At 45.5% G+C, this 17,759-nt stretch overlaps 1 protein-coding gene across 2 annotated transcripts in view; it reads right to left on the bottom strand.

Annotated features, from left to right (window-relative positions):
- PFKP (phosphofructokinase, platelet) overlaps positions 1-17,759 on the bottom strand; it is a 66,429-nt gene that overhangs the window by 29,791 nt on the left and 18,879 nt on the right. For both annotated transcript variants that reach the window (XM_033102151.1, XM_033102152.1), the window contains exon 3: positions 751-828. In XM_033102151.1, coding sequence (XP_032958042.1) covers positions 751-828 — 78 coding nt within the window. The remainder of the gene's footprint in view (positions 1-750; positions 829-17,759) is intronic.

The following is a 17,759-nucleotide window of genomic DNA, read 5'->3' as shown; positions in this document are numbered from 1 at the left end:
AGGAAGGATGAACCAATTTGGTTCTTTCTATTAAAAAGCACCCAATAGGAGTCACAGGTGAATGAATACCTGTTTCAAAGATCAAATTTCACAATCCATGAAATCTGCCCTCTCTACGTAACCTCTATTTCTCAACGGTTTGGAGCCTTCACTAAGCTAGTGTTCCAGGAATTTATCAGGCATAGTAAAATATAAAACATTCAGGCAGGGTTCTTTTAAATTCAAAGGAAGCAACTGCTTTTCCTCTTCAGGTGGTAATTGCCATCCTTTGGGCACTGCAGTCTGGAGCTGGCCAGGACAAGGTACTGTGTCCCTCTAAACCCACAGCCCTTGGAGGCCACGGCCGGTCACTTCCAGGCTTTGTTACCTGATGCCAAAGGACTCGAGGAAACCCAAGTGCACAGAGCTTGGCCACCAAACACACAGCTCCAACAAACCAAAGCTGGCTCAACATTGATCTGGTGTAAAAAACAACCCCCCCCAGAAAAAAAATCTGCTGCAAGTACCACAATGAACTCTATCCACGATGCACAACTTTACTGCAAGGATAATTCCTCCATTGTCACGATGTAATGCTTCCTAAAAAATGTAATGAAATGACACTGAAGGTGAGGAGGCAGCCAGGCAGCACCCTGATTTGTGTGACGTCCGACTAGAGCGTAAGTGTAACAGGCCGCAGACCGTGCCTTCCTCATAGGCAGACAGACAGACCGACAGACGGCCAGAAGACAGCACTGCACCGGCACGTACCACCTGCAGGATGCTGGACACACTTTCCCAGTCCGCTTCCACAATGTTGCTGCCGCCATCGACCAGGCCTTGGTAGCCCTGTGGGGAGAGAATGGAGACCCTTTCAACCAGTGTAAACTTTGTCGCAGCATTGCTTGATCCTAAATGACATGAGGTGGAAATACAGGTGACAATGAAGCTCAGTGCCCAGGAGCCCCACAGTCAGCAGACACGCACCCTACGCGTGTGGCCCAGCGCAGTCAGAGCTGGGGACGCCCCTGGCACTGAGCCCCGATAGCGGGACCGTGCACCAGCCTCACCCAGAGCCCTGTTGCCCAACGGTGCCTGAGAGACTGAAAAGGGACACACCCACCCTAAGACTGTGTGTAACACAGACGCACATGAAAACAGTGGTGTCGGTCGCATCCCTGTCGTGCCTCCATTGGCCCAGGCAAATCCACGCTGCTTTCCATAAAAAGGAATGCTTTTCAAAAGCGCAGCGCAGTGCTACCGCAGGCATTCAGTGTACCTGAGTGCAATCCTCCGACTGCTGACATCACACTGCACTGTGCGTGAATCAGGACGGCAGTACACACGTTTGTCTGAAACCCCAAAACCATTACCTTCCAACTCTAAACGCATCTCACTTTTCCCCACAGAACATACAAAATCGAGACATACAGAAATGCTCACCAGACTTTTATCTCCTGACACACTTTCCAGGGCATTTGCCCTTAAAAGGGTATAGGCCTTAACTCTTTAGAGAAGTTTAACAGAATCTAAAACACCTTGAGGGGTCCAAGATGGCGGATTAGGGGGGTGCTGTACCTCCTGCCTCCCAGGATCACACCAAAATTACAAGTAATTTATAGAACATTCAACTGCAGGATTCATCTGAACACTAGCTGAGCAGAACCACTAAACTAAGGAGTTAAAAAAGAAGCCATGTCAAGACTGGTAGGAGGGGTGGAGACACGAGGCAGACTGACCCAAAGCCCACAGAGAAGGTGAACACTGGGAGGGACGTTGGTGGCAGGGTCCCCCCTGAAGAGGGAGCCCCCCCAACCGGCCCCACACCAGGCTCCCCAGCCCAGGGATCCTGTACCAGGAAGAGTTGTTCGCACATTTGGTAGTGGAAATCAGTGAGGATTCTGTCTGCCTGTCCCAGTGGGACAAATGGCAGCTGAAGGCCAGACGACCTCTTGTGGAACCAGCACACAGACTTGCTCGCTGATCGGCACTCACCTGGTCTCTGCTGGAGGGAGTGGCAGCTCGGGGGCCCCAGGAGCCTAAGGGGAAGGACTGAATTGAGTGCCTTTGGAGCAGGAGCTGGAGGGACAGGAGCCACTGTTGTCCCTGGGTGGAGCCTGCACACGTGCGGCTCACAGGAGGGCGCCATCTTTTCAGGGTTAAGCCCTCCCCACAGGGCCAGGTCTGGGACCACATTGGTCTAGTAGAATAGATGCCTGTGTCTGTGTGGGGGCATACTACCTTGCTGTCGCCCTGGGCCCCCACACAGCGTGTGCTACATTGTCTAGGAAATGCCTGACATCCAGGCTGCTGGCCCCACCCCACAGGCTGCAGATTAGGGAGGGTGGAGGGACTGCAGCCTTGAAATAACGTTTGCTGGAGGGCACTGGTCAGGAGTGGTGGCTGGCAGTGAGTTCTCAGTGCATTTTTGCGGGCTGGTTGCTGGTATAGGAGCAGAAACTGCATTGATGTGGAGCCACCCACCACACTCCATGGCTCCCTGGGGGCCTGTCCGGCCCATCTAAAGCTACATTTCCAGAGGCACTCTGGGCGCCTGGTGGCCGGCCCCACCTCCACAGGCCATGGAGGTTTCTTACAGCAAAGGACAGCCCTAAGCAGCCTGGGGAGATTTTGGTGATGAACAGTATTCCAGAGGGCACCACAGCTGCTTGCCAGCAGCTCCTGGGAGACTGCGAGCCTCAGGTGGAGGCTGGCAGAAGTGTCGCTTGTGGGGTGGGGGGGATTTTTTCCAGGTACGGCCCTCCCCCAGGGGGCCAGGTCTGGGACTTCATTGGTCTGGTGGAACAACCCCCTCTCACTCCACCACCCCCAGCTCCCCCCAACCCAAGCACACACTGCCCTCTGATGCACTGGGACCATGCCCTTTGCACAGCTGGTTGTGTTTCCTGGGAAAGACTCTTGACTGCTGGGAAGCTGGCCCCGCTCCACAATCTGCATGCAGATTAAAGCAGGGGAAGAACCTATTTCCTTTTTTTCCCCCTTCTTTTTTGGTTTTTCTTTTTTGTTGCTGTTGTTTTTTTATTTGTTTTTTTTTGTTTTGTTTTGTTGTTTCTGTGTTTTGTCTGTTTATCATTTGTTTTCTTTGTATGTGTATTTGGTTTTTTGTTGTTGTTGGATTGTTTTTTGTTTTGCAAGGTGGTTGCAAGCCCACCACTGGTCCAGGAGTCAAGACTACACTGAATTTGTAGAAACCACAGACCATACTCTTTAACCCCCTGTAACACCGCCCTGCCCATCTAGAACTGCATTCCCAGGGGCACTCTGAGCACCTGGGTGACCAGCCCCACCCCACAAACCACGGAGGAGGTTTTTTACAGCAGTGGATGGTCCACAGCAGCTTGGGGAGATTTTGTAGTGAACAGTGACCTAAAACTTGTAATGCAGCCACTTGGGAGCAATTCTTGGGAATTTGTGAGCCTGAGGTGGAGGCTGGCTACAGTGCCCTCGGGGCGCTGTACAGGGGGTCACAGGCCAAGTACTGGCATAAGATCTGAATCTGCACAAGTGGCACCAGAAACAAAACACCCAGAGGCCAGTTTCAGACCACACCAAGCACTACCTGCTTTGATCCACAGGTGGTACACCCAAAGGGGGTTCTCAACAGGCACAAGAGCCTGCAGGGGTGAATCAGCTGAGGGGTCAGCCATCACACAGCAGGTCATATACGGTAGGCATTACCAATTCTCATAGCTCCTCAGACTGGTGTCAATCCCACCCACTGACAAGCCAAAAGCAATCAAGGTTCAACTACAACAGGAGAACACTCACAACACGAGGGACACTCCTGGAGCACATGTACAGGAGATTAGGGAGACTGAGCAATTTGACTACAAAGGACACATACTACATGAGATCACCCAGCAAAGACTGAAAAACTTAGTTGATCTACCTAATACATAGAAGCAAACGAAGAGCGACAGGCAGAAAGAGGAGGGAAAGAAACATGTCCCAAATAAAAGAACAGAAAAAACCTCCAGAAATGGAACGAAATGAAATGGAGGCAGTCAACCTACCAGAGATAGAGTTTAAAATACCGATGATAAGAATGATGAAGGAACTTAGTGACGATTTCAACAAAGGGACAGCAAGCATAAAGAAGGATATAGAAACCATGAAAAATAACCAGTCAGAAATAAAGAATACAATAACTGAAGTAAAGAATATACTAGAAGGAATCACCAGCAGATTAGATGAAGCACAGGACACAATCAGCGATTTAGAAGACAAAATAGTAGAATTAACCCAATCAGAACAACAAAAAGAAAAAAAGAATAAAAAACAATGAAAATAGTTTAACAGACCTGTAGGATAACATCAAGCACAACAAAATTCGCATCATAGGAATACCAGAAGGAAAAGAGAGGAAGCAAGGGATCGAGAACATATTTGAAGAAATAATGACTGAAAACTTCCCTAACCTGGTAAAGGAAATCGATATATAAGCCCAGGAAGCACAAAGAGTTCCAAACAAGATGAACCCAAACAGGCCAACACCAAGAAATATAATTAAAATGCTAAAGGCTAAAAACAAAGAGAGAATCCTAAAAGCAGTTGGAGAAAGACAGCTAGTGACTTACAAGGTTGCTCCTATAAGACTATCAGTTGACTTTTGTACAGAATCTTTTCTGGCCAGAAGGGAGTGGCAGGAAATATTCAAAGTGATGAAAAACCAAGACCTACAACCCACATTGCTCTACCCAGCAAGACTATCATTTAAAATTGAAGGCGAGATAAAGAGTTGCCCAGAAAATAAGCTTAATGAATTCATTACCACCAAGCCAGTATTGCAGGTACTGTTATTATAAAAGGGCTTTTTTAACCAGAAGGTGAAAACAAACTATCTAACATGGACCAGACATATGAATAATAAAATGGCAATAACTAAGTACCTGTCAATAATCACTTTAAATGTAAATGGACTAAATGCTCCAATCAAAGGACATAGGGTAGGTGAGTGGATAAGAAAACAAGACCATGCATATGCTGTTTACAAGAGACTTGCCTCAGATTGAAAGACACACACAGACTGAATAAAAGGGATGGAATAAGATATTTCACACAAATGGACACAAGAAAAAAGCTGGGGTAACTATTTATATTGGACAAAATAGACTTTAAAACAAAGACTATAATAAAAGACAAAGAATAACAAAGAGATAGATCCAATAAGAGGTCATAATTCTAGTAAACATCTATGCACCCAACATAGGAGCAGCTAAATATATAAAACAGATATTAACCGACATAAAGACAGAGATCAACAGTAACACAATCATAGTTGGGGACTTCAATGCCCCACTGACACCAATGGACAGATCCTCCAGACAGAAAAATCAATACTATAAACAGTGGCCTTAAATGACACATTAGACCAGTTGGATTTAATAGATATTTTTAGAGAATTTCACCCTAAAGCAGCAGAATATACATTCTTTTTCAGTGCATATGAAACATTTTCCAAGATAGAGCACATGCTAGGCCACAAGACAAGTCTCTATAAATTTAAGAAAACTGAAATCTTCTCTGACCATAGTGCTATGAAACTAGAAATCAATTACAAGAAGAAAATTGGAAAACACACAAACACATGGAGGCTGAATAACATGCCACTAAATAATGAATGGGTCAACAATGAGATCAAGGAAGAAATCAAAAGATACCTTGAGAGAAGCAAAAATGAAAACACAATGATCCAAAATCTATGGGATGCAGCAAAAGCAGCCCTAAGAGGGAAATTCATAGCAATGCAGGCATACCCAAAGAAACAAAAAAGTCTCAAATCAACAGTCTATCCTTAATACCTAAGGGAACTGGAAAAAGAACAGCAAAATAAGCCCAAAGGGAGTACAAGGAAGGAAATAATAAAGATCAGAGCAGAAATAAATGAAATAGAGACCAAGAAAACAATGCATAAGATCAATGAAACCAAGAGCTGATTCTTTGAAAAGATAAACAAAATTGACAAACCTTTAGCCAAACTCATCAAGAAAAAAAGAGGACCCAAATTAATAAAATCAGAAATGAAAGAGGAGAAGTGATAACAGACACAACAGAAATACAAAACTTCTTAAGAAAATACTACAAGCATCTATACACCAACAAATTAGATAATCTGGAGGAAATGGCTAAATTCCTAGAAGCATACAATTTTCCAAAGCTGAATCAAGAATAAACAAAATCTGAACAGACCAACTATTACCAACAAAATTGAATCAATAATCAACAAGCTCCGAACAAACAAAAGTCCTGGACCAGATGGCTTCACTGGTGAATTTTACCAAACAGTCAAAACAGAATTGTCACCTATTTTCCTCAAACTATTCCAAAAAATCAGGAGGGAAGGCTCCCAAGTTCATTTTACGAGGCCACTATTGCTCTGATACCAAAACCAGACAAAGACATTACAAAAAACGAAAATTATAGGCTGATATCCCTAATGAACATAGATGCAAAAATCCTCAAAAAGATAGCAAACAGAATTCAGCAGTACATTAAAAAGATCACACACCATGATTAAGTGGGATTCATTCCTGGTATGCAAAGTTGGTTCAATATTCGCAAATCAATTAACATGTTATACAATATTAACAAAATGAAGAATAAAAATCATATGGTCATATCAGTAGATGCAGAAAAAGCATTTGACAAAACTCAACATTGATTTACGATAAAAACTTTTAGCAAAGTGGAAATAGAGGAATCATACCTCAACATAATAAAGGCCCTATATGATAAACCCACAGCTAACATCATACACAAAGAGGAAAAGCTAAAACCCTTATTCCCCTTAAGATCAGGAACAAGACAAGGATGCCCACTCTCACCACTTTTATTCAAAATAGTACTGGAAGTTCAGGACACAGAAATCAGACAAGAAAAAGAAATAAAAGGCACCCAAATTGGAAAGGAAGAAGTAAACTTGTCATTATACGCAGATAATATGATACTATATATAGAGAACCCTAAAGATTTCACTAAAAAACTATTAGAACTGATAAAGGAATTTAGTAAAGTAGCAGGATACAAGACTAATATTCAGAAATCATTGCATTTGTATACATCAATAAAAAACTATCAGAAGGAAAAATCAAGAAAACAATCCCATTTACAATTGCTTCAAAAACAATCAAGTATTTAGGAATAAATTTAACCAAGGAAGTAAAACACCTATACTTAGAAAATTATAAGACACTGAAGAGAGAAATTAAAGAAGATACAAATAAATGGAAACATAGTTAAAATGTCCATACCACCGAAGGCAACACATAGATTCAACGCAATTTCTATCAAACTACCAATGACGTATTTCACAGAACTAGAACAAATAATCCTAAACTTTATATGGAACCATAAAAGACCCTGAATAGCCACGGCAATCCTGAGAAATAAGAACAAAGCAAAAGGTATCACGCTACCTGACATCAAATCGTACCACAAGGCTACAGTAATCAAAACAGCATGGTACTGGCATAAAAACAGATACATAGATCAATGGGACAGAATAGAGAGCCCAGAAATAAATCCACGCCTATATGGTCACTTAATCTCTGAATTTACATTGGGGTAAAGACAGTCTATTTAATAAATGGTGCTGGGAAAACTGGAGAGAAATATGCAAAAAAATGAAACTGGACCACCTTCTTACGCTACATACAAGAATAAATTCAAAATGGATTAAAGACTTAAACGTAAGACCCGAAACTATAAAACTCCTAGAAGAAAATATAGGAAGTAAATTTGCAGACATTACCCTGAGTAATATTTTTACTGATATATCCCCTCGGGCAAGGAAAGCAAAATAAAAAATAAACATGTGGGATTATACCAAACTAAAATGCTTTTTAATGCAAAGGAAACGATCATAAAACAAAAAGCATCCTACTGAATAGGAGAAGATATTTACCAATCATACATCTGATAAGGGATTAATATCCAAAATACATATATATATATATATATATATATATATATATATATATATATATCATACAATTCAAGACCAAAAAAACAAGCACCCAGTAAAACATGGGCAGAGGACATGAAGAGACATTTCTCTAAAGAGGACATACAGATGGCCAACAGACATATGAAAAAATGCTCAACATCATTAATTATTAGAGAAATGGAAATAAAAACCACAATGAGATACCACCTCACTCCTGTCAAAATGGCCATCATCAATAAATCATCAAACAACAAGTGCTGGTGAGGATGTGAAGAAAAGGGAACCCTTGGCACTGTTGGTGGGATTGCAGATTGGTGCAGCCACTATGGAAAATAGTATGGAGATATCTCAAAAAATTGAAAATGAAACTACCTTATGACCCAGCAATTCCACTCCTGGGTATTCATTCAAAGAGATCCAAAACACTACTTCAAAAAAATATATGCACCCTATGTTTATTGCAACACTATTCACAACAGCCAAGATATGGAAACAACCGAAATGCCCATTGATAGACGACTGGATGAAGAAACTGTGGTACATTTATACAATGGAGTGTTATTCGGCCATAAAAAAGAATGAAATCTTACCATTTGCAACAACATGGATGGACCTAGAGAACATTATGCTAAGTGAGATAAGTCAGACTGAGGAAAACAAATACCATATGATTGCACTTATATGTAAAATCTAAAGAACAGAATACATGAGCAAACTAAACAGAAATAGACTCAGAGATACAAAAAAAAACCTGATGGTTGTTAGATGGGGAGAGGAGTAAGGATGGGGAGAAGGGGAGGGGGTTAGAAATTGCACATCGGCAGTCACAAAACAGTCATGGGGATGCGAAATACAGTACGGGGACTATAATCAATAATGTATAGATTATGTAGGGTGCCAGATGGGCACTGGACTTATCAGAGGGATCTCTTCATAGACTGTGTAGATGCCTGACCGCTGCGCTGTACACCTGAAGCTGAAGTAGAATAACATTGAATGTCAGCTATAATTGTATGGTCACAGGATGTGGAGTACAGCATAGGGAAGATAGTCAATAGTATTGTAACAGCTGTATACGATGTCAGAGGGGTAGTAGACTTGGGGGGGTTATCACTTTGTGAGGGGTGTAAATGTGTAAGTATTGCATTGCTTTGTACACCTGCAACTAATAAAAATTTTTTCTTAAAAGAAAGAAAGAAAGAAAGAAAGAAAGAAAGAAAGAAAGAAAAGCTTAACAGAGTACTATAGTGGTTCCATGTCCCTACCTAGTGATCGCCAAGAAGAAAGAAGACAGGAATGAAGATTTTTAATAATGAAAAGCCCATTGAGTATGGAGCCTTGTGCATAAATTAATCAATAAGTGCAGGCACCTTTACCATTGATCAGCTCGTATATTTATATTTATAAATGTAAAATTTCCATCAATATAATAAATGTATTGTCATATAACACCATAGATTAATATATTCTATATTATTACCTACATAATAAATACTATATAGTATATATAACATTATTTATACATATATTAATACATAGTTAGGCTTAATTAAGCATGTACCATATATAATTATGTCTAATTATTAATGTATATAATTATGCATTATAGTATAGTACATGAATAACAATGTTATAATCTATATAATATGAATATATTTGACATGTGAATGCACATACATGCATAGCCGTGTTATACATACACATATGTCATATGTGACAAACAGGAAAGGGACCTAGGAATGTAGTGACACAGAACAAAGAGCAGTTGGGAGCCGGTTCGCCTTAGAGTGACAGGGGCCTCTGCTGTGGTTACTGAGTCCCCGACCGCAGCCCTGACACGTCCTGCTGCCCTCAGCTCCCGGAACAGTCTGGTCCAGGAACGGCCTACCCTCCGCCCACTGTCTTCACGGGGATGCCATGGAGCTCCTCCCAACCACACCGTGGTCCACCTGTAAGGACGCCGTCTGTCCTTCTGTTCCCATCTCCTTTCCCTGTGTAATCCTCAGCCTATTCCATTCAAAGCACAGAGCCTGGTGTCGCTTCACTGTGAGGAGATAAACAAGAAAGGGGCTGGAACAGGCTCCCTCTGGGAGGGGGGGCTCAGCCCATGCTGTGTATGCTGGGAACTCAGGGACAGAGGCTGCACCAGGGACAAATCAGCCGGCTGCTCCAGGACCCCCTGCAAAACCAAGCCCTTCCTCCTGCTAAGTGACCCGAGGGACCTTATTTCAACAGATTAAAAATAGATAGGTAGATATATAGATAGGTAGGTAGATAATAGATGATTGATAGATGGATGATAGATAGGTGATCAGTAGCTAGGTGACAGAGAGACAGAGGATGCATGGATAGATAATAGATGATGGAATGAAAATAGAGAGAGAAAGAATCTGATCTTAGGGTGCCCTTCCAATGACCTCTGCCACCCCTAAACTGCCAGGTTCAGTTAAGAATGACCTCGTCACGGCAGGCACAGCACAGCACGCCTATCTTAGGACAGGAGACCATAAGGAACAGTGTGCCATCAGGTGCAGTGCTGGCTTTCTAGCTTCGTTGCTATGAAGCTTGGGAGGCTTGGAGGCACATGAGCAGGCTTGTGGCCGGGGCGCAAATGTGGACCCCTGTGCTGAAACAGACCCCACACAGAGGGCTCCTGAGAATGAGGGAGCCTTTATTAGGCCGGACGGCAGGCATCACCCAGGACCGTCCTGGGCAGGCTGGGTGGACAATAGCATTAACCACGGGCTTTGACAAAAGGAAAGTGAAAACCTTCCAGCCACGCCCACAGACACTGGGGTAAATTCTGCACCTTCAGTCTAGGTAACTAAAGAGATGAGGAGGGAAGGGAGATGTCCAGCCACGGTGTCACCCGCACGGAGGGCACTGAGGATGCTGATGGGTGCTCAGACTGTGCTGGAGCTCTCAGCAACGCAGGCTGCGGCCACCAACTTCCAGATTATTGCCGCGGCGCGGCCCCCATCAGACACCACACACGACCGGCCGCTTCCTCCATGCCGCGCTGGGTAGGGGAGGAGTTCTTTTCCCTTTATTAGTTCTCAGAATTTGAACACTGATTTCACAAGAACATTTATAAATCCTTTTTGTTTCGAAACTGTTTTAACATGGCAGACAGTCCCACAAACAGAACGCACATTCTGAAAAGCAGAATGCTCTCCAGACGTGATTTGATGATTTTGTGTGGCACGGGCACGTATGGCAAAGCAGGCGGTAAGGGTGCCAAGGACAGTCGGGTGAGGGCTGTGCACAGCACCCTCCTCCTGCCCCCGGGGCCAGGTCGTAGGAAATGACTCATTCTCAACGGGCAGAGTCGTCAAACTCATAGAACATTTGGAAAATAACTACCAAGTGTAGTTTGGGGCTGTGTTTTCAGAGGAAGATGTGACAAAATCAGGAAGAGGGATTTTACACAGACATACCATCATGCATGCGCGTTTTTCCAGGGAAGACTCCCGGGAAAGCTCAGTTTTTATTTCAACAACGACAGAGCCCCAACTTTTTCTAAAATAACTCCTGTGGAATTTGCCCCAGTTCTGTGACTCATGTAAGAAAAACGAACTGTACAAATGTTAAAGCCAGGCTTAGGCCTTGAGCCCAAGGAGCACTGTGGGTCTTGCAGGTCCCACCTCAGAGGACGACCCTCACAGCCCTCTCGCCGGACACATCAAACCCATCATCCCACAGAATTCATGTGGAGTCATTGGAGCACATTAAGAGTTCGTTTTTTTTTTTTACCCCAATTTTTAGGCATTTGTTAAATCCATTCTAAAAAGAAAATGAGCTCATCCTTCTGTGGGTGACGTTCTTTCTAAGAGATCTGTGTTTTTAAAAATTAAAGACCCAGAGGGAGATGGTTGCCTGTGCTCACAGTAGGCTTTTTCTTCAGGACACTTCTGTTCAATGTGTGTATGTGTCTTGCCAACTAGACCGTGCTTTTTCTAAATCGGATCCCTGCTTTCTTCAGGCAGCAACTCACTGAATGGCCAACACCAACCCCCAGATGAAACAATCCGCTGAAGAGAACACGCTTCACAGGTGTTTTCTAGATATTTCGTCAGCGGTGTTCAGACTTCTCCAGGGCTTTCACTGCTTCCGAGTACATACCTATTTTTGTTTCCTATAGGATTAAGGTTTTTCTGGTTTATTCCTGAATGAACTGCAGCATTTCGCCTACAGAACTTGAGAGCAAGAGCAAGCAGGTGGAGAGGTCGGCTCTGAACCACTCCAGTGTGAGAGTCAGTAAACAGCACAGTGCAAACCAGGTGTATGCAGGAGACGCAGGCCGGGCTGTCCATGTCAGTGGTGTTCGAAGGTTAGGAATCAGGAGCTTCTGTCCCTTCAGGAAACGCATATGCAGAACCTCCCCCCACCAGGTCCTCAGGGCAGGGATGCTCAGGTCTGGGACTACGTCAGCCCTGCTCATTGATTTCCCGACTTCAGGAGAAACGCCCGGTGGAGCATTCACGTGTCCTTGGCGAGTCGGTCAACTCCAGAATTCTCAGATAGGTTACAACACGACATGTCGTTGTACAGCCCTAGACCCTGTGCTTGTGGAAACCCGGAAATAGGCCAGCCTCATTTATTTACCCCACTGGTATTATTCAATTATTTCTTTAAGCCATAGCTAGAAATACACAATTCCAACCGAAAGTCATAAAACCGAAAGCCACAGCAGGACGAAGCCAGTCCCCAACCTCCACGCCAGAGAGAGCCTGTCACCTCACAGTAAAATTATTTAATCAGCCCCATGGTGATAAAAGTGGGGGGGGGGGGCAAAGGCAGGGGACAGAGACGATCACTTCTACAATTTGAACACTAAAATGGGGACTGTCATGGGATTGTCTGTTGTTGGTGTGAGGACCAAGTCACAGGTCCCCCAGGAAGCCTTCAGCTGGGAGCTCAGTGCTGTCACCGTGACTGATCATTGCTCCCCGTGTGCAGCAGCCAACCTTCCCGTGGAAAGGGAAGGGATACAGGGACCTAGGTCACCTGCTTTTTGTGAATTAACTTAAGGAACTTACCCAACCTTGTCGTGTGCGTGCAGAGCAGGGGACAGGCCAGGCCTGGCTGACTTTGCATAAACATCCACAGGCCAGGTGCATAGAGAGACATTTCATTGTATACTCGAGAGAGGCATTTAGTGGTTAAGTAGCTTTGCCTTTAAGGAAGTTAAAATGCAGAAACAGTTAACTGCAAAACCTCCAGGAGATGCGACAGTGCGATTCCGGTCACCTCACTTGGCCTTCAGGGAACTGCTGGGGGACAGTGGAGATGGTGACAGCAGGTGTGAGAACAGGATGACAAAATCAGACCCGTCCCCAAAATCCAGCTCCGACATTCTAACCTGTTCTCGGTCCGGTGGGGGAACGCCCGCATCCATCACAGGCCACAGCACCCAAGACCACAGGCAGCTCCCAGACCCCAAACACCCAGGGAGAAGGGACCCACGTGGGCCTCCCTGCTGTGACCTCGCTGGAAAAGGCAGGGGTTTGCTGTTGTTTGTTTGGACAACATGACGCTCCTCACTTTAAAAACTGTGGCAGCAGGTGGTTCACCATCTCTGAGAAGAAACATAAGGAGCTCCATGGCAAAGAGAAGGTTTGTGTTAGGGAAGGGAAATGATACCCAATCTATGAACTGACAGTTAAAGCCTGTGTATCAGTGAGTTAAGTCAGGCCATAATGTGCAGAGTCCCAGCCAAGTCCAGCTTGGGATAGGTGCTGGTCATTCAAGTTCAGAAAAAAAAAGAAGAAAGGAAACCAGTCTGCAGGGAGCCCGGGGACCCAAGGACCCAGGGACAAAGCTGCTCACTGGACCTCCAGGAACAGTGAGGCCCACGGCACCTGGAGGGTCCAGCCTCTGAAACCAGAATATTAGCCCATGGTGCCGGTCTGATGGCCCTTATTCTTTTGCAACAGGAAGTGCTGCCTCCCCCTTCCTCCTGCATTCCCAATGCCTTGTTTGGACAATAAAAAAACAGTCCGCTAAAAGTGAAGGGCACTGTTCCCAGCCTCTCTCCAGTGTGCAGACCACAGTTGAGCCCTGCTGACACTTAGCAGCTCTGTGCTTGAGCGGAGCCAAACTGTCAAGAGTTATTTTACACAGGAAAGTCTTTTGAGTTAGTCATATTTAAAGAGCCATAATAATAATGATTTTCTGAAGTCTGCAGAAAAACCTTCAGCTAGTAGGATTCTGAACCCAGACATTACACTGAATTACAGCCTGTTCTGCAGCCAAGGCTGCAAACAGCAGGTAATTTATGGCTTCTCACACCCGGCGCCTGTCTGATCCACCTAAACCCAGGGGCAGGCCACCCCCAGCACCGTCTTTTGCAAAAACATGTCCTTGCCCTTACCATCTCCAAGAAGCTAAAGGCAGCTGTAAGCTTCTAAGGGAATTAAAACAACAGCAACAACAAAAAAAAAACACCTTGCCTAAAAGGAAAAAAAATGAACAGTTGGCTCAGTTAGTGGAAACAGCAGCTTAATGGCCCCCGCCCGGCTGCTCCCCGAGGCGCCCACGGGCTCAGCAGGCAGGACACGCAGCACTGCCCCAGATTCACAGCGGGCCTGGGCCCGGCACAGCCAGGCAGGATGAACCCGGTGCCAGACGTCCAGCAGAAACAGTGTTTTCTGAGCAGTACACTCCCCAAACACCTTCTGCCCAAGAAGAAACCCCAAACCCCTTCATTTCAATAACAAGTACAAAGATGTTGCACTGTTTTGTTGTGTTGGTCACCCTGAAAGCTCTCGGTGGACTTAGAAACTGCACTATAAAGGGACAGACATGTGAGATAAGCCACTGAGTGCTGCTTCAAAATTTGACCCCAAATAGGTCTGGGACAGTGGTCCACACGAGGGAGTTTGCTCACCAGGGGACACCCGCCGGCGTCTGGATACATTCCTGTCACTGCTTTGGGAGAATTGTCCTTGGCTTCTGGGGGGCAGAGGCAGGGATGCTCTCAGCATCCTGCACTGCACAGGACACCCCCACACTTCCCTGCAAATGCCAGTGGTGCTACAGTTAAGAAGGAAACCTGTCCGTCAGGGCAGCATCCAGGCAGCAGACCAGGAACATGGAGACACAGCTCCAGTTCTGAGAAGGTCTGCAGAGAAGTAAATTCAGTCTGGGGCCCCCTCCTCCCGACTCTGTGCCTGGAGAAAACCAACTGAGTCCGAGGCACACACATCATCGCCCCCCCCACACGGCCCCACATCCCCCCTTCCCTACAGCCCCCATGTCCGGCTTATGCTCAGAGCTTTCCAAGTTCAGGAAGGGAAAACAGGGTTTTCACCAGACCGATGAGGAAACGACCAGAAAGCGTCCCCGACTTACTCATCCCATCACTCAGCTACATACGCAGGCCCACAGTCGCTTCCCCCAACCCTTGGGGTCGGAGATGCGCCACAATTCATGAGGTTCTGGATCGTAAGAAGCAACACAGATGGGACAGCGTATGTGAACTGGTACTGTCAGGAGTGTGACCTGCTTCCTACCGTCTGAGGGACGGTCACCCAGGGCGGGTGAGAAAGGATTGCACACAGCTCACCGAGGGGTGTTACCCAAGTGACTCAGGAAAAAGCAGGCAGATTTTGGAGATTTTGGGATGTCAGAATTCCAGATAGAGTGTCATTATATCTGTCAAAGAGAGATGATGATGCTCCAAGTGATTTCAATTCAATTAGATAATATCGATCACCACAGCGAAGTCTCGCGGGTGTGACGGGAGACGGGGTGAACCCTGAGGTAGGGGGAATGCCAAGGACCCCCTTCCACTCACAATTTCTCTTTTTGGGGGTGACAGAAAAGGTGCCATGAGAAACGTGTCATCCTCAGACAGGCAATTTCAGTTCAAACGCCTCCATCTTGAGGCGGTCCCCTTTTCCCTCCAGATCTAAGAACATCATAGGCCTAATCACTCCTACCGTGTTTCCCCAAAAATAAGACCTAGACGGACGATCAGCTCTAACACGTCTTTTGGAGCAAAAATTAATATAAGACCCGATCTTATATAAGACCCGGTATTTATTATATTATATTATATTATATTATATTATATTATATTATATTTATTATATTATATTATATTATATTTATTATATTATACCTGGTGTTACATTGTGTTGTATTATAGTATATTTTATATTATATTACCCAGCCTTATAATAAAACAAGACCAGGTCTTATATTAATTTTTTCTCCAAAGGACGCATTAGAGCTGATTGTCCGGCTAGGTCTTATTTTCAGGGAAACATGGTAGTGCCAAGTCACAAAGGCTGCACTCAGCTATACACACCAAGACGCCCTCCATCAAAGGTGCCAATGACCAATAAACCACTTAATACAAAAATTAGAATCATCCCAACACCGCTCCACATAAGAATTCTCCGTGACATCTTCCTGACGGAGGGTTTGTAGAAATTTCCTGTATATTTCCCTGAAGGAGATGGGATTGGTTCAGACTTAGGCCTCCTCGCTGCCCATATGCCAAAGGGGGCTGAAAGTAGAGCTCACCCGCTTCAGAGAGGACGTGAAGAAGGAAGAGCCCGTTGCATGTGAGGGAAGTGGGCCCTGGAGCCCACCTTTCTTACTTGACAATGGAGAGAGTAACCTGCTTTTCTATGCCAAGACTCCTCTGAAGACCAAAGGTTTGTAGTTGTAGGCAGAACTGATGGTTCCATGTCAATTCCTTCATTTTGAAATGTGCGAAGTCTGGTAGGTATAGTTTGGAATAAACCTAGATATCCTCAGAACACAGACAACCATAGGGCACAGTGCCAATAAAAAGACAAAAACAGACTTCCAGTCACGATGGCAGAGCAGGTAAACGCTCTGCTGGCCTCCTCCCGTAACCACATCAAAATGACAACTAAACTACAGAACAACCATCACGGAGAATCGCCTGAAGTCCAGCTGAAACGAAGTCCTACAATGAAGCAAATAAAGCAGCAGCCACGTTGAGACTGGCAGGAGGGGTGGAAACGCAGAACAGGCTGGTCCCACACCCGTGAGTAGCGGTTAAGAGTCAGGAGGGATGTCTTGGCTGTGGAGGTCCCCCCTGAGGAGGGAGGGGTCCTAGCTCCACATCAGGCTCCCCAGCCCAGGACTCCAGTGCTGGGAAGAGGAGACCCCATAACATCTGGCTGTGAAAACAAGCAGGGACTCCGTCCAGGTGAGATGGAGAGCTGCAGGTGACCGAGGTGCTCCTCTTGAGGGGCCTGCACACAGACTCACTCGCCCTGGGCTCCAATGCCAGGGTGGCAGCTTGAAGAGTGCCAGGGACATACCCGGAACTGAACTGACTGGCTTTAGGGTGAGCGATAGAGGGGATGGAGTCAGGGCAGCTCTCTCCGAGGACGGAAGTGCTGGCAGGTGTCATTGCGCCTTTGTTGAGCCCTCCTCCCACCCAACCTGCAGGCCCCAAATCTGAGTTCTCCATTAACCTGGGTATCACCTCTCACCCTGCCTTGGTGAATCCCTAAGACCCTGTCCCGCTCAATTCACATGCCCAACCCAAGCCACTTTCAGGGGCTTTTCCACACAAGCGGCCTACCTCAGCTCAAGCTGCGGACTTTCCTAAAATCTCTCAAAGGTCCACAAACCCCAAACAAGCAGTGCCTCACCTTGGCGTGCCCTGTATCTCTTGCTAAGTAGCTCAAAGCCCAGTACAAGTGGCGACTGGTTTCAACTTGCATGGTAACACCCATCAGGTGGCCCCAAGGCCGGCATAAGCTGCAGCCATTACAAACTTGAAGTATAGTTAAAACTAAGTGGCCACAAGCCTGGGACAAGGGAT

This window comes from Rhinolophus ferrumequinum, unplaced genomic scaffold, assembly GCF_004115265.2.
Source record: "Rhinolophus ferrumequinum isolate MPI-CBG mRhiFer1 unplaced genomic scaffold, mRhiFer1_v1.p scaffold_109_arrow_ctg1, whole genome shotgun sequence".
Taxonomy (NCBI): domain Eukaryota; kingdom Metazoa; phylum Chordata; class Mammalia; order Chiroptera; family Rhinolophidae; genus Rhinolophus; species Rhinolophus ferrumequinum.
Note: the sequence above shows the minus strand (reverse complement) of the source record. Positions and strands in the feature narration are given on the sequence as shown.